Source organism: Phytophthora infestans, genomic scaffold (assembly GCF_000142945.1).
Source record: "Phytophthora infestans T30-4 supercont1.174 genomic scaffold, whole genome shotgun sequence".
NCBI classification, from domain to species: Eukaryota; Oomycota; class Peronosporomycetes; order Peronosporales; family Peronosporaceae; genus Phytophthora; species Phytophthora infestans.
Genome location: NW_003303585.1, coordinates 3,093 through 18,546, shown reverse-complemented (window position 1 = coordinate 18,546; position 15,454 = coordinate 3,093). Strand labels below are relative to the sequence as shown.

Sequence of the window (15,454 nt, the reverse complement as noted above, 5' to 3'; positions counted from 1 at the left end):
GCGCGCCGGGACGGTTAGTTTCTAGCTGGGATGCTGGTCCGCGGGTTTGGTATTCATATGGTGGATTGTTCATTTATTGTATGGGACAACGGCGCCGTCAATCGACTGTTAGCAGCGCTGATGGGTGTCCCGCTTAATGAATGTGCTAGCCACCGGCTAAATAGGGCAGTCCCAGTGGATATGCAGCAGTATGAAAAAGACTTCGCAGGAATTCAAGCCCTAATGGTGCGACTACGAGCCCTGAAGCAGGCTGCCAAGCTAGGGTGATTGCTATTTTATGATGGCTTTTATTTTCTAAGTATTGTACTTGCTTCGCAATTTATAATTTTGATATGACTTAAATGTAGGCTGAAGACGCCACTTCGTCCTGTAATTTCACAGAACACAGGCTGGAGCTCAACTTTTTATATGCTTCAGCGCTATTTTCAGCTCCTCGGGCACCTCGATTCGACAGAGGATGCGCTCGTGGTCGTCCTTTCAGCGCCGTTGTGCAACAAGTGCCTGTTGTTGCTGCTCAAGGGGCTATAAAAGGTGAAATTAGTTTTTAAAGCACTACAAGGCTCAGGCGTCACATTGTTGAATATTCGGGTGTGGCTCGACGGTCTCATTGCCGTAAGCCCACAGTACGCCACATATCTCGGTCAGATCTATTTGTTTATTGTATAATATTGTGAGCCAACATGCAATTCATTTGCGTTTTTTTGTGTCATATATGACCCGTGTCGACATCGTTCACAGTCCCGAATTCGAGTCGGGTTGCGTACGCGTCCTCGAAGGCAGCCACCGGCTGACAAGGGCGGATAAGGCGGCGCTGCGGCCCTTCCGCTGCGCGAATGAAAGTGCACCTAGTGTTGCTGAGGAAGAAGGCACTTTTGTAGATGCTCTACAATAAAGATGCCCTCTGGCAGCGGTTAAACCAATGTACAATTTGCTAAGCGTCATTACGCCCACGTCTAACCTGGTTGAGCGATTTCTTAGCGTTGCACGAACGACGAACGGGCAAGAGCGTCACAGCCTGCAGCCAATTACTCTGGAAGTGGTGCCTTTCCTGCAGCAAAACGATGGGTACTGGACAGTAGACCGTCGATGATGTCACTCGTTAACAATTAACATGATGTTACTTTCCTTTACATTATGCTCTTATTTATTGCGTGATCTTTGTAGATGTCATATTGTATTGCTGGACACTAGCTGTCCACTTCCATTATTTATGCTGAAGGTGGGCTCCCGATAAATAGCAATGTTATAATCGGGAGCCCTGATCGGATGGATCACATTCATAAGCGTCTTTTTTTTGCTCTAGAGTAGACAAATGCCGCTCCACTTAGGGGCGAACGATGTATTACACTACTTTATGCCTCCGACTTGCAAAGCTGAGACGTAGTATGACTTCATGACCATGTAATTCATTACAATATATCTTCGTTGCTATCCTTTTAAACGAGGCATACTGGTCCGTTAACGACATTGCCTTTGGATCATTTTTTAGTACGCCAATCGACATACTTCTAAATTTGGGAATCCATGCCGTCAGAAAGACAAATTAAAAATGTTTTGATAAGCTAGAGAAGTAGTCGTTTCATAATATGTTTACTTACTAAAAAGAGTAAAAATGCCCACGATGTAACTGACACGTTTTGGAACTGACGTGTGAGCATGTATTAATAAGTATTGCCAGATAGAGCGCGGGCTCCTCTCAAGTGCTCACGACAGATGCAGCTGCCCCGCGAGATTCTCCAAGGAAATAAACTTAATCTCCGAGCTCGCGATGTCGGGCGCCGAAGCTGCGAGAGAAACAGCAGCGACCAATCAGATGCAGTGACTCAAGACGCTTTTGACGTTGCCAAAATTCCGCGACATCCACGATCGAAACGGCCCATGAACTCACCGAAATTGCTACAATTTTCGGTCATTCCGGCGTCTTAGTGGCGGTATACAGATAGTAGGACTGTCTAAGTCCAATACGAAAGCGACGAGCAGGTTGTGGCCGCGCACACTTGCTGGCACTTGAGAATTGGAGCTTTTGCGCCTTTGTGGAGCTTCAGTATTTAGTGGGATATCAGTGAGGGGCTGAAGAACGCACTAGAAAAGGGACAACAAAAGATTGCAAAATCCAATTTGCAAAATTCTGCCCTTTTCCTAGACGCTCGCTTGGGGCGCCATCCTCGGTTGATCGATCTAGATTTTGCACAGCCGAATTTTGACTTTCATAAAGCAGAAAGAGTTGGTATCTCGCAATGGCAATGGTAGCGCACAATGACTCATTTGAGATTGTCAAGTTTCTCAACGAAAATTATGGAAACGAGTTATACCGCGACATAGAGAGCAACCAGGACAATGCAGAGGACAAGGGAGAAGAAGAGTCCATAGATGGTGATGACCATGACGACAGTGACGACGAAGAGATAATGTCCGATAAAAATTGTCCGTTGGCCACTGCAGTCAAATCTGGCCACCTTGATATTGCCAACTACTTGTACTTGTACACCTATAATCGTAGCAAACCTTCCTCATTGGGACAAGCGTTGGTTAGTGTGGCCCACTTCGGAGTTTATCACGCTCTTCTACGATGATGGCAAATTTGACTCTTTGTCGCTATCTGGTATAGTACTGCACCCCGTTTTCGCGGGGGTGGACCGTGTAGAATCTGCAAATAAACAAGATTTTAGTCTACAAATTAAAGCTCATTTGGATTCAAGACCATCACATCCGGAATTTTATCAAAGGTCCAAGGGCGCGAAAACAGGGTGCAGTACTGTACGTGTAATCCGCTCGAATTCGCTGTAAGTGCTGGGCAGATTGAGATCATGAGGTTCTTTCATTCGAAAGAAGACTTTGATGTTGAGGGTTTGGACGGCGTATTTGAGACAACGTCAAGCATAATAATTCTAATGAACCTAAGAACGAATCGCGATTTAAGCACTTGGTTCTAAAGGCGAGTATCTCATCTTTATTTTGAGCCCCTGAGTAGTCGCTAGAGCCAAAATCTCACCGAGTTACAGCCTCTCAAAACAATTGTCTCCTGTCCCAGCCCGAAAAACGATTTTTTCCTGACTCTAGACGTAAAATTCGACTGCGGAGCGAATGGTGCCGTTCATTTTGTCTAATTCGGAGCGGAACACCTTTAAATTGAGCGTTCATCTGAAACACATAATTAGTGACAATTTGCCGATAAGTAACCAATTGGTTTCCTGATGGAAGTTAAGTATCCCTTTAAAACAGACATCTTCCTGTTTAGCATTCACCGATCTTTGCTTCAGTTTTTTGTCTTTTTATATGCGTGCGTGTCCTCCGCTTCAGTACTTTTACCACGGTGGTCCTGGCTGACTTGAGCAGCGGCGGCCATTCCTGCTCTGTGATCCAGACGAGCTCGTTTTGCTGCTTTGGCATTGTGGCCTTGCTCTTCGCTTGGCGCTTCCTGCTCTTCAGGTTCGCTCTCCCCGGTTAGCACTTCTTCATCACGAGAGATATCGTCAGCATCGTCAGAATCACTCCAGTCTTCTTCACCACGGTCGTCAGGTTCGTCGCTTTCTTCTTCCTCTGCTTTGTTTTGGGTGGGCTCAGCGTCGACGTTGTTAATATCCTGCGCCAGCCACTCACGGTTTGTGTAGCCTCCGAAGTCACTGAAAGAGGGGCCATACTGGACACCGGTGGGCTGGTAGGAAAGGCGCTGGAGGGCACCTGCATCGTGGCGGAAGACTCCGCAGAGGCTGGATGCTGGGGCGAAAGCTGACGGTGCATTGCTGGCAGGACACCTTCTGAACGGGCTGTTGTTGAGTGAGCTCGCTTTAGTGACCGTTCCACATATCGGTCGTTTTCTCAAGACTTCTTTTAGGTACGAAAATCAATGGTCTAACTTTAAAGGCGATTATCTTCATAACTCCAAATGGCGCATTACTATCATAAGGTTCTGGGTTGTCTCATTTGTGATGGCGACATTATTTGGCCAAGTGGACGCGCTTAAGTACCTGTACTCTATCGAAGGATTTAAGCTTTTGGGCTCGTCCCTAGACAGTTGCTAGGGTATGGAGCCGGTGAGGGATACCCCGAAGTGGTCAAGTTTCTGTGCGACCGAGAAGAGCTATCTCCTCAGCAAGCTAGAGAGGCCTTTGCATAGGCGGCCTAAAACATTGAGCCTTTTTTTCAAAGCTGCTGGCGATCAAGCTGGCGCTCTCGAGTGTATGTTTACCACGGGATTTATCTCCTGCAGCACAGTAGAAGCATAAAAAACGGGAGCTTTCTCGCAGGAAAAGAGTCATTTCCAGCGTAATGGGCTGCAAGCCTTTACGCTCTTGCCCAAGTGTTGTGCGAGAAGCACTGAAGAACCGTTTCACCTTGTTTGAGGTAGCCGGAATGCTGCTAGCGAGGCTGTATCGGGATTCTCTTGCTTCAAGCCGCTGCACAAGAGACTCATTATCGGTTTCTTCTTTGTGATTGTCTGGGTCCGTCAGGAGGCAAGGACGAAGCGCCCGCTTCTCTGCTGTGGTGAGACGTGCTCCACTTCCTTTAAGAACCCGGACACAGCCCGAACCAAAGTCTGGGCTGTGAACGATGTTTGTCCGACGACCGGTGTGTATCAGTTTGATTTAGCAAGTATTATAAAGCACTAGAAACAAAGCAAACCGTACCGATATAAGTAGCGAACGCAGGCTGGACTTCCATGAGCCCGTCGATCCAGACACGCGCGTCCAGTATATTCACGTTTTCCCCTTGTAAGGATTTCGACACTGACTCAAAGTCCTTGAGGTCTACGAAGAGATTCTTGAGCCGGCGATTTCACGCCGGAGACAATAGCAAGTCCATGGGCTATTCTTCTTCTTGGTCTAAAACCTCCAACAGGGAAAAATAGCGATGCACCAGTGCGAAGGTGGATTCTCAGCGGGTATCCTGACGAATGAGTTACCGAAGTAAAGTAATAAATCTAGTAAAAACTAAATAACCATATCAGTCGCGTATTTATAAAACGAAATGATATCAGTACCATATTTAAAAATCGATAGTAAAATTAATAGTACTTACCGAAGTTTCGCTGACTGCTTAAGCGTCCGCATCTTTGAGATCAGACCTTGCACAGCAGCCAAATCTTCGTCGTGCTTTGCCAAAAGTTGTTGAACCGCCCGATTTAGTCGGTGACTAGCACATCCGACGAATGGCACTTGCATTATGGTTGCGAGTCTCCTGTTCACAGAACAGTTGGCCCCAACCACGTACTGGCAGCAGCTTAGATCGTTCCTATAATATCTTTCGAGCATTCTCACTAGATAAGCGCGGTGGGTGCGGGCTGACATGTCCTCGTCCGGCTCGTCGATGACCGAGGCCATGATAAGAAGCGCAGTCTTAGCAGCACCATTATGATCGCAGTACGCAAACACTGCGACGAAATGCTCGGATGAACGAGTCCACCCATCGGACATAAGGCCAAAACCATCTGGCAACTCCGCCGCAACAGCAGCTTCCACGGAACGGGTGACGCCTACGAGTAGTGTGCGTAGCGTTTCCACCTAGATTGGCTCCAAGGAAGTGCATCTAATCAAAGCAATACGATTTTAGTACTATAATTATCAGAAATAGTAAGAGTAGTCTTTACCGGCGAGCGAGAGTACTCTCACGGAACATGAAAGACAGATTTGCCTTCACGATCCACTCGAGCCAGCCAGACCGGTGCGACGGGTATAGTGCACCACAGAACCTGTCTGCGCACATGCAGGAGGTTGATCAAGCCATTTGGATTCGACTACTCGTGCACTTTGCTGCAGCGGCACCGGAAGTACTCAGGCACAGTCTCATCATACTGATCTCGGCATGATGTAAAGAAGTAGATCGCAATCTGAGGGTTAGAAAAGGCTGCACCGGCACGAGGCGTAGAAAGCATGGCGTTAGGCGTGTTTTTTAGCTTGTAGCAAACAAAGAATTTTAAAAAGTGAGGAGACAATGTGTCCGAGAGAAGGAAGAATAGATGGCTGGCTTGGGGAGGGCAGTCGTTTCTGCATACTAACGTAAGTATGAATTGTACATTCGCATAAATTATGTATTCAAAATAGTACCTTGGTGTCATAAATTATGATGTACAATTTTTAATGGCTAATAAAAATTGAAATAATATGTATGGCCATTTTTGAAAGTGCCATTTATTTTTCAGCGGCCCTGGTTCCATTTTACCAACGCATAGCAATGTGAGGTCAATTAGAGACATGAACTGGCGATACGGGTTGCGCACGAGCTCTTCCACGGCCTCTTATTGGGGGGGGGGGGCAAGATGCAGTGCGGCAGCGATAAACAAGACTTTCATAGTTGCCGCTGAAGCCGGCTACGCAGCAATTATGAATATCTGCGAGCCAAACGAGAATTTGACGATTATATGCTGGCAGAGGCATTCCAATGCGCAGCAGGATGTGGTCAAATTGAAGCTATCCAGCAACTTTACTCTGAAGGGTACCAGATTGCGTCTTCAACGCTTTAGAAAGCAAAGATTGTGGTGGGTGGTGATAGTCATCTCGAAGTGCTTAAAGTGCTGGATGGCAAGAGAACCATCTCTGATAAAGTGACGGCTAAGGTGTTATTGAGCGCAGCTAAAGATTAAGGGCTCCCATGTTCGAACATCGCCGATCAAGTCGGCGTAGTGCAGTTATTGTACGCAAAAGGGTGCAACTCTTCTGACGTGATTATTGAGGTATTCCTGGAGGCAGCGGGAAGCAGCTCGGTCAATGTCGTAGAGTTGTTGTATACCACAGCATCTATTTCGTCGAATGTGGTAGACGAATCCTTTGAAAATGCCGCCAGTGGCAATTGTGCCGAGATCGTGGAATTTCCTTACAAGACTGGCGACGGTTCTACTGAGACGATCGAGGAAACGTTTGTGAGTGCTGCTCTTGATGAGAGCATGTACTTTGTCGAGTGTCTGTACAAGTGCGGGTGCGTTTCACGCGAGCTGTTTGAAAGCGCTTCGCGCTCGACGCCCAGGGATCCTTTAAAAAAATATATACTGAAAATGTGTTTTCGCTTAAGAAACACCTTACTTCTCCCACTCATTCGAAGTCGGTGGGATGTAGGCAACATCCACGAAGTGCGAGCGCTTGGCAACCTTGCGTCTCTTGAAGGCGGCCTTGACAGTCGACGAGTCGGCTGCGCCTCTTACGGGTGCTTGTTCCAAACTTGGCGCTCTAAATTCTGCACAAGCTGTCCTCTCAGCCAAATTTAGTGCCTCACTCCTCTGCGGCTTGACCACACCTTGTTCTAAATCGGGAAAGCTAGCGATGGCAGCTGTCACAGCTAGCCGAGGCTTCAGGGACGGGTATTGCTTGATGAACTGGTCGAAAAGCCGCCGCACAACCGATAGTACTTTTGTAACGTCTTGGTAATCGCCTCAAAAGCAGTTAGGTCATCAATCAACTCCTTGGCGCGCTCGTGCTCGGCCCGCCGCAGCAGCAAAGGCTGCACCTCATGCTCAACAAGTATTCCGTGACCCAGCTGAGCTATGGACGGGTGGAGCTTCACGTACCTCTCGACCATCTCGTACGTACTCGACCATTGGTCTCATTCCGCAGGAGCGGAGACAGATGGGAGACGCGGCGTAACATCGCTCTACCCTTGATAGTCCAGAGCTTGGGCATCAGCGCGTGAATCTTCGTGATCACCTCGTCCTCCTCCTTTAGAAAATCCTTCACGGCCAGATTAAATATGTGGCTAGCACAGCCGATCAAGGGAATAGCGCCTTCCTTGTTACCAATATACTGGTTCACCGAGCAGTTATCTCCCACCATGAAGTTAACCGAGTCCCAGGGCTTGTTGTAGAGAGAGAGAGAGTATCTGCAACGAGGTTGATCTGACTCTGTGCGCTCAGATCTTCCTTAGATTTAACAGGAGAGAGCGCCAAAAGTAGGAACCGGTGGGACGTGCACTCCAAGTCGTCGAAATAGTCACTTGAAGCCCGAATACTAGTATTACCGGTATTACCAACTGTGTCGTACACCGCAATGATTGCTACATAGTGACGATTGCTACTAGTCCACCAGCCCAGTACGAGTCTAAACGAGTCAGGAAGATCGTTCGCGACTCGGGCTTCGACAGCCTCACTCACTAGCCTTACGTACTTTGACAGAGTGTCCTCAGAGACTGTAGAGAGAGCGGAATTCAGTCTCGTGTGGCGGTGCTCAACGAACCCGAACGGGGGCCGCCCGGAGATAGCCCACTCCAGCCAGCGGTAGAAATCTCGAGATCGCTGGATGACGAGGTGTAGGTTTAGGTGATTCGACGGCGTGCTGCTTCCTGGTCCTTTTGCTCGTAGTCGGCATGGTTGCGACGCAGGTGATTTAGTAGGTTTGTGTAGCCATTTCCCTTCTTGTAGGTCTTGCCACATGTCGTGCAGGTATGGATCTTGTCTCCGACTGTGGTGAAAAGCATGGAGCAGATTTGACTAGTCGCTGCAAGCCGAAAAAATGGTTGAGAGCTTAGAGGTGAGAGCTTGAATTTAAAAATAATTTAAGAATGACATACGTATATAGAGCTGCTAGGGAGCATACACAATGAATGGTGGGGGGCTAAGGGTTGGTTGTGGAGCCTATAGGCTGTGTATTCATAAATGAATTGGTGCAATTCAGCAATGAATTGAAGCTTAAAACTTATAATCTGAATTTAAAATTTGAATTTGAATTAATTTTTATGAGTATTAGTTTTTCGGGACCCCTGCTCAAAGTTTGAGTCAAACTACAAACTCTTGCTGCTTAGCCATGTCTGACGCTTCTCTGACACCTACCCAACGCTCGAGGAGCATGTTTTCCCCAAAGCCAATAATCAAGTAACACGATCACGTCTTGATGCAGATATTCATGCGCCACAGTCGCAGCACAAGTTCTTTATTTGCAGCTTTCTGATCTACCATGCAGGTATCTATTCTCATAAAGCGAAGAAATCCATTTAAATTAAATTTTGAGGAACCCTGTCAACGCCCCCCAAGAATCTGCTCCCGTAGCTCCTCAGCAGTCCGCGAGATAATGACGTGCTGAAGAAGACACATTCGTAGGGTTGGTGTGTGTCCGGCTCCAGTACTGTATTCCCAAACGCTGTATGTTATAATAGATCTGAGCGACGAGTTATAGACTTATTGTGCATGAATAACAGTCGCCATCACCATTGAAGTTTGACACTATTATCTCACCGTTAAGATGACAGCATCCTGCAATCAAGCAAAGACAGCGTACTAGTATTAATAATTCGAAGTACATCGACACGAACTAATGCATGTACCAGTATTGTACTGAGAGTGTTGCCCGACCCAGAACTTCTGAGTCACTTCTGGCAGAAGTTCCGAGCCAATTCGAGCAAGCGGATACAAAACTGTACCCGTGTTCAACACGGTGTTGTCTCTCAATTATCGATCACGACAGCACGGCAATTGTCCGTGTTGTCGTGATCAATAATTGAGAGACAGCAGGTGGGAGCTTTTGCTGTTTGTGAGTGTGGAAAGTGGGCGGATCAGCACAACACCTTACACGCTGTTCGAACGAGCCACAGCCGCGCAGACGGCCTTGTCATCGCTCCTCAAGCATGACCACGTACTTAACAACCAAAGGCGAAAGCAAACATGGTGAGCTGATCAATGATAGCTAGCTGTACCGCTTATGTACTGTACCGTAGCGGCCAAATCAATTTTCAAGCTCTTTCGCTGCTTGTGTCAAGCCTCGACTGTCGATTTCCCGTGATCGATGCCTTTACGCTCACCAACATTTTTTTTTGGCCGCCACAACAACACGTTACGGGCACAGAAGTGCCCTTCAAAACAATTAATCTTATATTATAATACCCTTATATATCTGCGATCTGTTCGTTTTATTTTTAAAGCCACTTGAGGCCATCATATTTGATCCCCTTGCAAATTGTTCTTTCTAAACAATTTTTAATTGCTGGGTCATCAGTGTAAGAAATCATCCGAAGCTTACAACGTAGCAGAAAGGAGACAAACCGCACTGGCGTGCGGGACTCGCTATTGCTCGCGTGGTCGTTGCAGAGGCCAGCCCCAGCCCAGGCCACATGGCTCGCCACTTGGCAAAAAGGAGCGAGAAGATTATCGCATTTCACCAGGCAAGATCTCGTTCTACTATCCAAGACACAGCAAGGTATTTTAATCAGCGCGTGTGGATTGGTACCGTATCACTTGCCTGACTAATTGTTGCAGATATGAGGTCCACGACGGTTGTGTCGTGGCTGGCTGTCATGCTGACTCTAGTCACTCTATCGACAGTACAGGCAGCATCCAAGAACTCATCGGGCACAACGCACCCGACCAAGTCAGGGATCGAGGTCTGGGTGGATCCGGAGACCCCTAAAGACCGTCACACGTATATAAGTTCTCGCGGTCGGAAATGGGACCTGGTAATGAGTGACGAGTTCAATACCAAGAACCGCAGCTTCCGTCCTGGAGACGACCACATGTGGACGTCGCTTGAGAAGCCCGACGGTGTGAATGGCGCTCTAGAACTGTACTCGCACAATATGACAAGTACCGCTTGCGACGACGACGGCACGTGCTACTTTTACATTAAAACCATGGACGAAGTGAACGTCATTCGCGTCTACAACATGTACACGCGTCCTGCTGGGTACCAGAATGCCTACTTCTGGTACCGAGCGGCTATGGTGCAGTCCTGGAACAAGTTCTGCTTCCAAGGAGGGATGCTCGATGTACGAGCTCAACTCCCTGGTGCGGTGACAGAAAAGTCCGGTAACCCCGACCTGGCCCTTGGAAAATCCGGTAAAGTCAAGACAACCAAGTTCTACCCTACGTGGCCTGGTATTTGGATGATGGGGAACTTGGGGCGAGCGATTTTCTCGGCCTCAACGAACCGCATGTGGCCGTTCTCGTACAACAAATGCGAGCCGGACGTGTTTAACCCGAGAAACCAGCGTATCAGTGCGTGCGACGACAACCCGGGCTACGGTTTGAACCCGAACCAAGGTCGTGGGGCTCCTGAGATTGATCTGCTCGAAGGAGGTGGCTTGGCTATCTCTTCGTCACTGCAGATTGCTCCCGGTATGCCTCTGGACTACCGTCTTTTCCCCGCAGACCCGAAGGGAGCTGACGTCACCAACCCGTACTGTGTGTTCACGTACGACTGTCTGACTCCTGGCGCCAATATGATTGATGTGCCCACAGCGTACTACAAGAAGGAACGTGGCCACAAGTCGTGGTATCAAGGTCTTCGCTACGGGGCGAACAACCAGTGTCAACAAGTGTCTTCAGAGAAACAAGACTACGACACTGTGGCCGCTTCGGTGAAGGGCGGCATCAAGGAGAACACGTGTACCGTTGATACGTGTCCAGCGTCTGGAGATGTAAACGGAGAGTTGAGCTACATCGACAAAACCAAGTCTGCGCACTGGGGGATCAACTCGAACGGTACTTGTTACCCGCTGATGAACTCGTACATGGGGGCGTATCTGTGTGATCCTGACAATTCGGACAAGAACTGCGAGAAGCCACGTAACGAGAGCACACCCAAGACCAACACGATGAAGTCATTCAACTATCAGATGGACGCTATCTCGTCTAACTGGCCGATTCACCTGGGTGGATACTTGGGATACCTCAATTACCAGATCGAGTGGGTCACTGGCAAGAATGGCTACGTGCGTTGGATGTTGGACGGTGCGCCTCTGTTCGAAGTCACGACCGAAGCGTTCTCGAACGTCCCGCAGAACAGCAAGAAGGATAACCCGGAGAAGGTGATGCTGGAAGAGCCCATGTACATGATCTACAATGTGGCGTTGTCTAGATCGTGGGGTACGACGCCTCCGAACCCAGGCCAGGAGTGCCGAGGCGATGGGAACGATCCCGTGACCAACGCTATCTGCGACTCGTTCCCCATGTACATGAAGATCGACTACATTCGAGTGTACCAGGACAGAGGAGACGACCTCGAGGACGACAACTACATGTCGATCGGCTGTGATCCGGCCAGTCACCCCACCAAGAAGTGGATCGAGGGGCACATTGACGAGTTCGTGGACGACGACAACCCGTGGAAGGAAGTGTCGGGAAAAGCCTTTTGCAAGATCGACGACGACTGTACAATTGGCGGGAACGTCGGCACGTCGGCGCTAAAGACTGGCAAATGCGTCAAGAACCGCTGCCAATGCACCTACTCGACGTCGTGGGGCGGTCCGCGTTGTACGACGGCGCTGGCTGGATCGACCAGTTCGAGTGCCAGTAGTCTGTCGAATCGTGCGTACGGCCCGCCCATGGGTTTGTCCATGGGTGTCGCTGCCGTCATCGTCTTCTTGTCGATCGTCTCGGTGTACATGAGTATAGCCTCGATGAAGAAGCAGGCGGCGCTCTTGACCAAGACGAGCGCTCAGGCCAAAATGGCGGCTAATAGTATCGACGACGGTAGTGTCAACCACGGCAACTCAACTGGCCAGAGACCCAAAGACAACTACAGCCAGAACTTTGTCTAAAGCAAAGTGATGGACGCTAGAGAAATGTAAATAAAAACTGCTGTGTATCTCCCATCCACACTTCAAACAACTGGCGCGTCTCAATCTCAGTAGTACACAAACATGCGGATTTTCGTCTCTCCACCAAGTTTCTGGACGGCGTTTAGTGTTCGTGCTCAGGTGGCTACACAGATGGACAAGATAAAATGGGAAGATTCAGTGCACGTGCGAGTGCACCAGCAACCCGTTAACTCTCTCTCTTTCTACATTCTTGTCTTGACGATTCAGTTGCAGTCTCCCAGTTCATTTACGAATTTGCTCCATTCCACCGAGAGCGAATATTTGAGATCGTATCTCAAGATGAGGCTAGGTACACTTTAGGCAGCTACTGCGACTGCGTTTACTATCGCGGCAGCTAAGAACAGCTCGACGTCTTCGTCGTTTCCGATCAAGTCAGGGATCAAGAATTGGGCCGACCCAGACACGCCCGACGACCGACAAACGCTCATTAACTCTCGTGGAAGGAAATGGGACCTCGTCATGAGTGACGAGTTCAACGTGGCCAACCGCAGCTTCCGACCAGGTGACGACCACTTGTGGACGTCCTTGGACAAACCCGACGGTGTGAACGGAGCGTTGGAGATTTATGCGCACAACATGACAAGTACCAAGTGCGACGGCGACACGTGCTACTTCTACATCGAAGTGTCCGACGAACCGCAGACCATCTCCGTCTACAACATGTACACGTATCCTCCTGGCTTCGAAGACGCGTATTTCTACTACCGAGCTGGAATGGTGCAGTCCTGGAACAAGTTTCGTTTCCAAGGAGGTTTGTTGGAAGTCAAAGCTCAACTTCCCGGTGCCGTTCTGGAAACCCTGATTTAGCACTGGGAAAGTCTGGTAAAGTGGCTACGAAAGCCTACTACCCGACGTGGCCTGGTATCTGGATGATGGGAAACCTCGGTCGAGCCATTTTCTCGGCTTCGACGAACCGCATGTGGCCATTCTCGTACAACAAATGCGAGCCGGACGTGTTCAACCCCGAATTCCAACGTATCGGCGCCTGTGACGATGATCCTGGCTATGAGTTGAACCCGATTCAAGGACGTGGAGCTCCAGAGATCGATGTCCTGGAAGGTGGAGGCTTAGCCATCTCTTCATCGCTTCAGATCGCTCCAGGAATGCCCACCGACTTTCGTCTTTTCCCTGCGGACGCTAAAGGAGCTGATGCGACCAGTCCGTTCTGCGTGTACTCGTACGACTGTAAAACGAAAGGAGCCAACGTCATTGACGTACCGACGTCGTATTTCCAGCAGATGCGTGGCCACAAGTCGTGGTACCAAGGTCTCCGCTACGGCGCCAACAACTATTGCCAACCTGATGCCAGTGCCAAGCAAGACTTCACCACAGTGAACAAATCTGTGGAAACAGGAATCACAGACAACACATGCACAGCTGACACCTGTCCTGCGTCCATGGATGTCAATGGAGACATGGGTCTTATCGACAACAAGGGAAAAGCCCACTGGGGGATCAACTCCAATGGCACGTGTTACCCCATCATGAACTCGTACATGGGTGCGTATCTGTGCGATCCTGACAACACAAACTCGATGTGTACTAAGCCCCGTAACGCCAGTACACCCAAGTCCAACACTATGAGTCCTTTTAACTATCAGATGGATGCTATCTCGTCCAACTGGCCCATTCATTTAGGTGGATATCTCGACTATCTTGTCTACCAAGTTGAGTGGGTCACAGGTGAGAACGGCTACGTGCGTTGGATGCTGAACGGTGCTCCGATCTTCGAGGTCACGACTGACGCGTTCTCGAACGTCCCGCAGAACGCGAACAAGTCGAACCCGGTCAAAGTGATGCTGGAAGAGCCCATGTACCTCATTTTCAACGTGGCATTATCCAGCTCGTGGGGTGCGACGGGGCTGACGAAGAGACGAACCGGATCTGTGACGAGTTCCCCATGTACATGAAGATCGACTACATCCGACTATACCAAGACCTGAGCGAAGACCTTCCTGCCGATAGCTACATGCAGCTCGGTTGTGACCCTAAGAGCCACCCGACCAAGGAGTGAATCGAAGGCCACATCGATGAGTTTTCGGACGACGACAACCCGGTCAAGACGGTGCACGGCAAGGCATTCTGCAAGACCAATGACGACTGTACTATTGGCGGCAGTGTCGGGTCCTCGTTACTGAAGACGGGAACGTGTGTCAAGTCTCGCTGTGTGTGTTCGTCCACGTCGTGGAGCGGACCTCGCTACACGGAGGCTCAGTCTGATACCTCTGAGAGCTCCAGCAGTCTGTCGAAACGTGTGTATGGACCTCCGATGGGATTGTCAATGGTGGTCGGTAGTGTCGCTATCCTTTTGTCTATCGGGTCGGTGTGGCTAGCGTCTCTAGTGACGGCGAAGGAGACGCAAAAGATGCAGAAAAACAAGGACGCAGAGCGAGAAGCAAGACAGCGCGAGACTAAGGCGTCCCAACTCTCCAGTAGCGACCTCGGCTCGAGCTTTAACCAGCCCAAGGACAACTACAAGCAGAACTTTGTGTAAGCAGGAAATATCTCGGTGTTGTTTTGTGGATGAAAATATTCTACTAACGTTACAGTAGTACCTCGGTGTTGTTTTGTGGATGAAAATATTCTACTAACGTTACAGTAGTACTGTACATGTATTGTGGCATTCTACCCTCTATTAATTCATTACATTTGCTTGTAAATTACGTGATGTAATACAGTCGTGCACCTCGTATTCGGCGGGGTGGACCATATAGAGTCTACGAGCTGCGAATATTTATAGAGGAGCAGATGGAATCCAAATGTACTACTTTGTATTACCTTAATTAAGTACAAATCATAAATCCATCTTCGACACAATACCAGTGTGATTCCAACAGTTTCGTATGGTCATTGTCGATACGTCTTGCCAACCTTCTGAGCACCACTTCATCGCTGTATAAATATTGACGGGGGTATACGTCTCGCCTTTGTAAAACAGAGACAG

The 15,454-nt window shown here is 49.0% G+C and overlaps 3 protein-coding genes across 3 annotated transcripts; 2 read left to right on the top strand and 1 right to left on the bottom strand.

The window, feature by feature from the left end:
• Positions 1-1,704: 1,704 nt before the first annotated feature.
• Positions 1,705-5,321, bottom strand: PITG_20870 (uncharacterized protein; the record flags this gene model as incomplete). Its single annotated transcript, XM_002895456.1, has 8 exons — positions 1,705-1,784; positions 1,996-2,039; positions 2,617-2,647; positions 3,310-3,767; positions 4,335-4,397; positions 5,020-5,093; positions 5,212-5,232; positions 5,259-5,321. 8 exons carry the CDS (start codon positions 5,319-5,321, stop codon positions 1,705-1,707), a joined length of 834 nt encoding a protein of 277 aa, XP_002895502.1.
• A 4,739-nt stretch (positions 5,322-10,060) lies between these two features.
• On the top strand, positions 10,061-12,450 carry PITG_20868 (beta-glucan synthesis-associated protein, putative; the record flags this gene model as incomplete). Its single annotated transcript, XM_002895455.1, has 1 exon — positions 10,061-12,450. The coding sequence occupies one exon, from the start codon at positions 10,210-10,212 to the stop codon at positions 12,448-12,450; it is 2,241 nt and encodes a 746-aa protein (XP_002895501.1).
• Positions 12,451-12,969: 519 nt separating this feature from the next.
• PITG_20867 (beta-glucan synthesis-associated protein, putative) lies at positions 12,970-15,004 on the top strand (the record flags this gene model as incomplete). Its single annotated transcript, XM_002895454.1, has 4 exons — positions 12,970-13,291; positions 13,339-14,339; positions 14,384-14,489; positions 14,532-15,004. 4 exons carry the CDS (start codon positions 12,970-12,972, stop codon positions 15,002-15,004), a joined length of 1,902 nt encoding a protein of 633 aa, XP_002895500.1.
• Between the last annotated feature and the right edge of the window lie 450 nt (positions 15,005-15,454).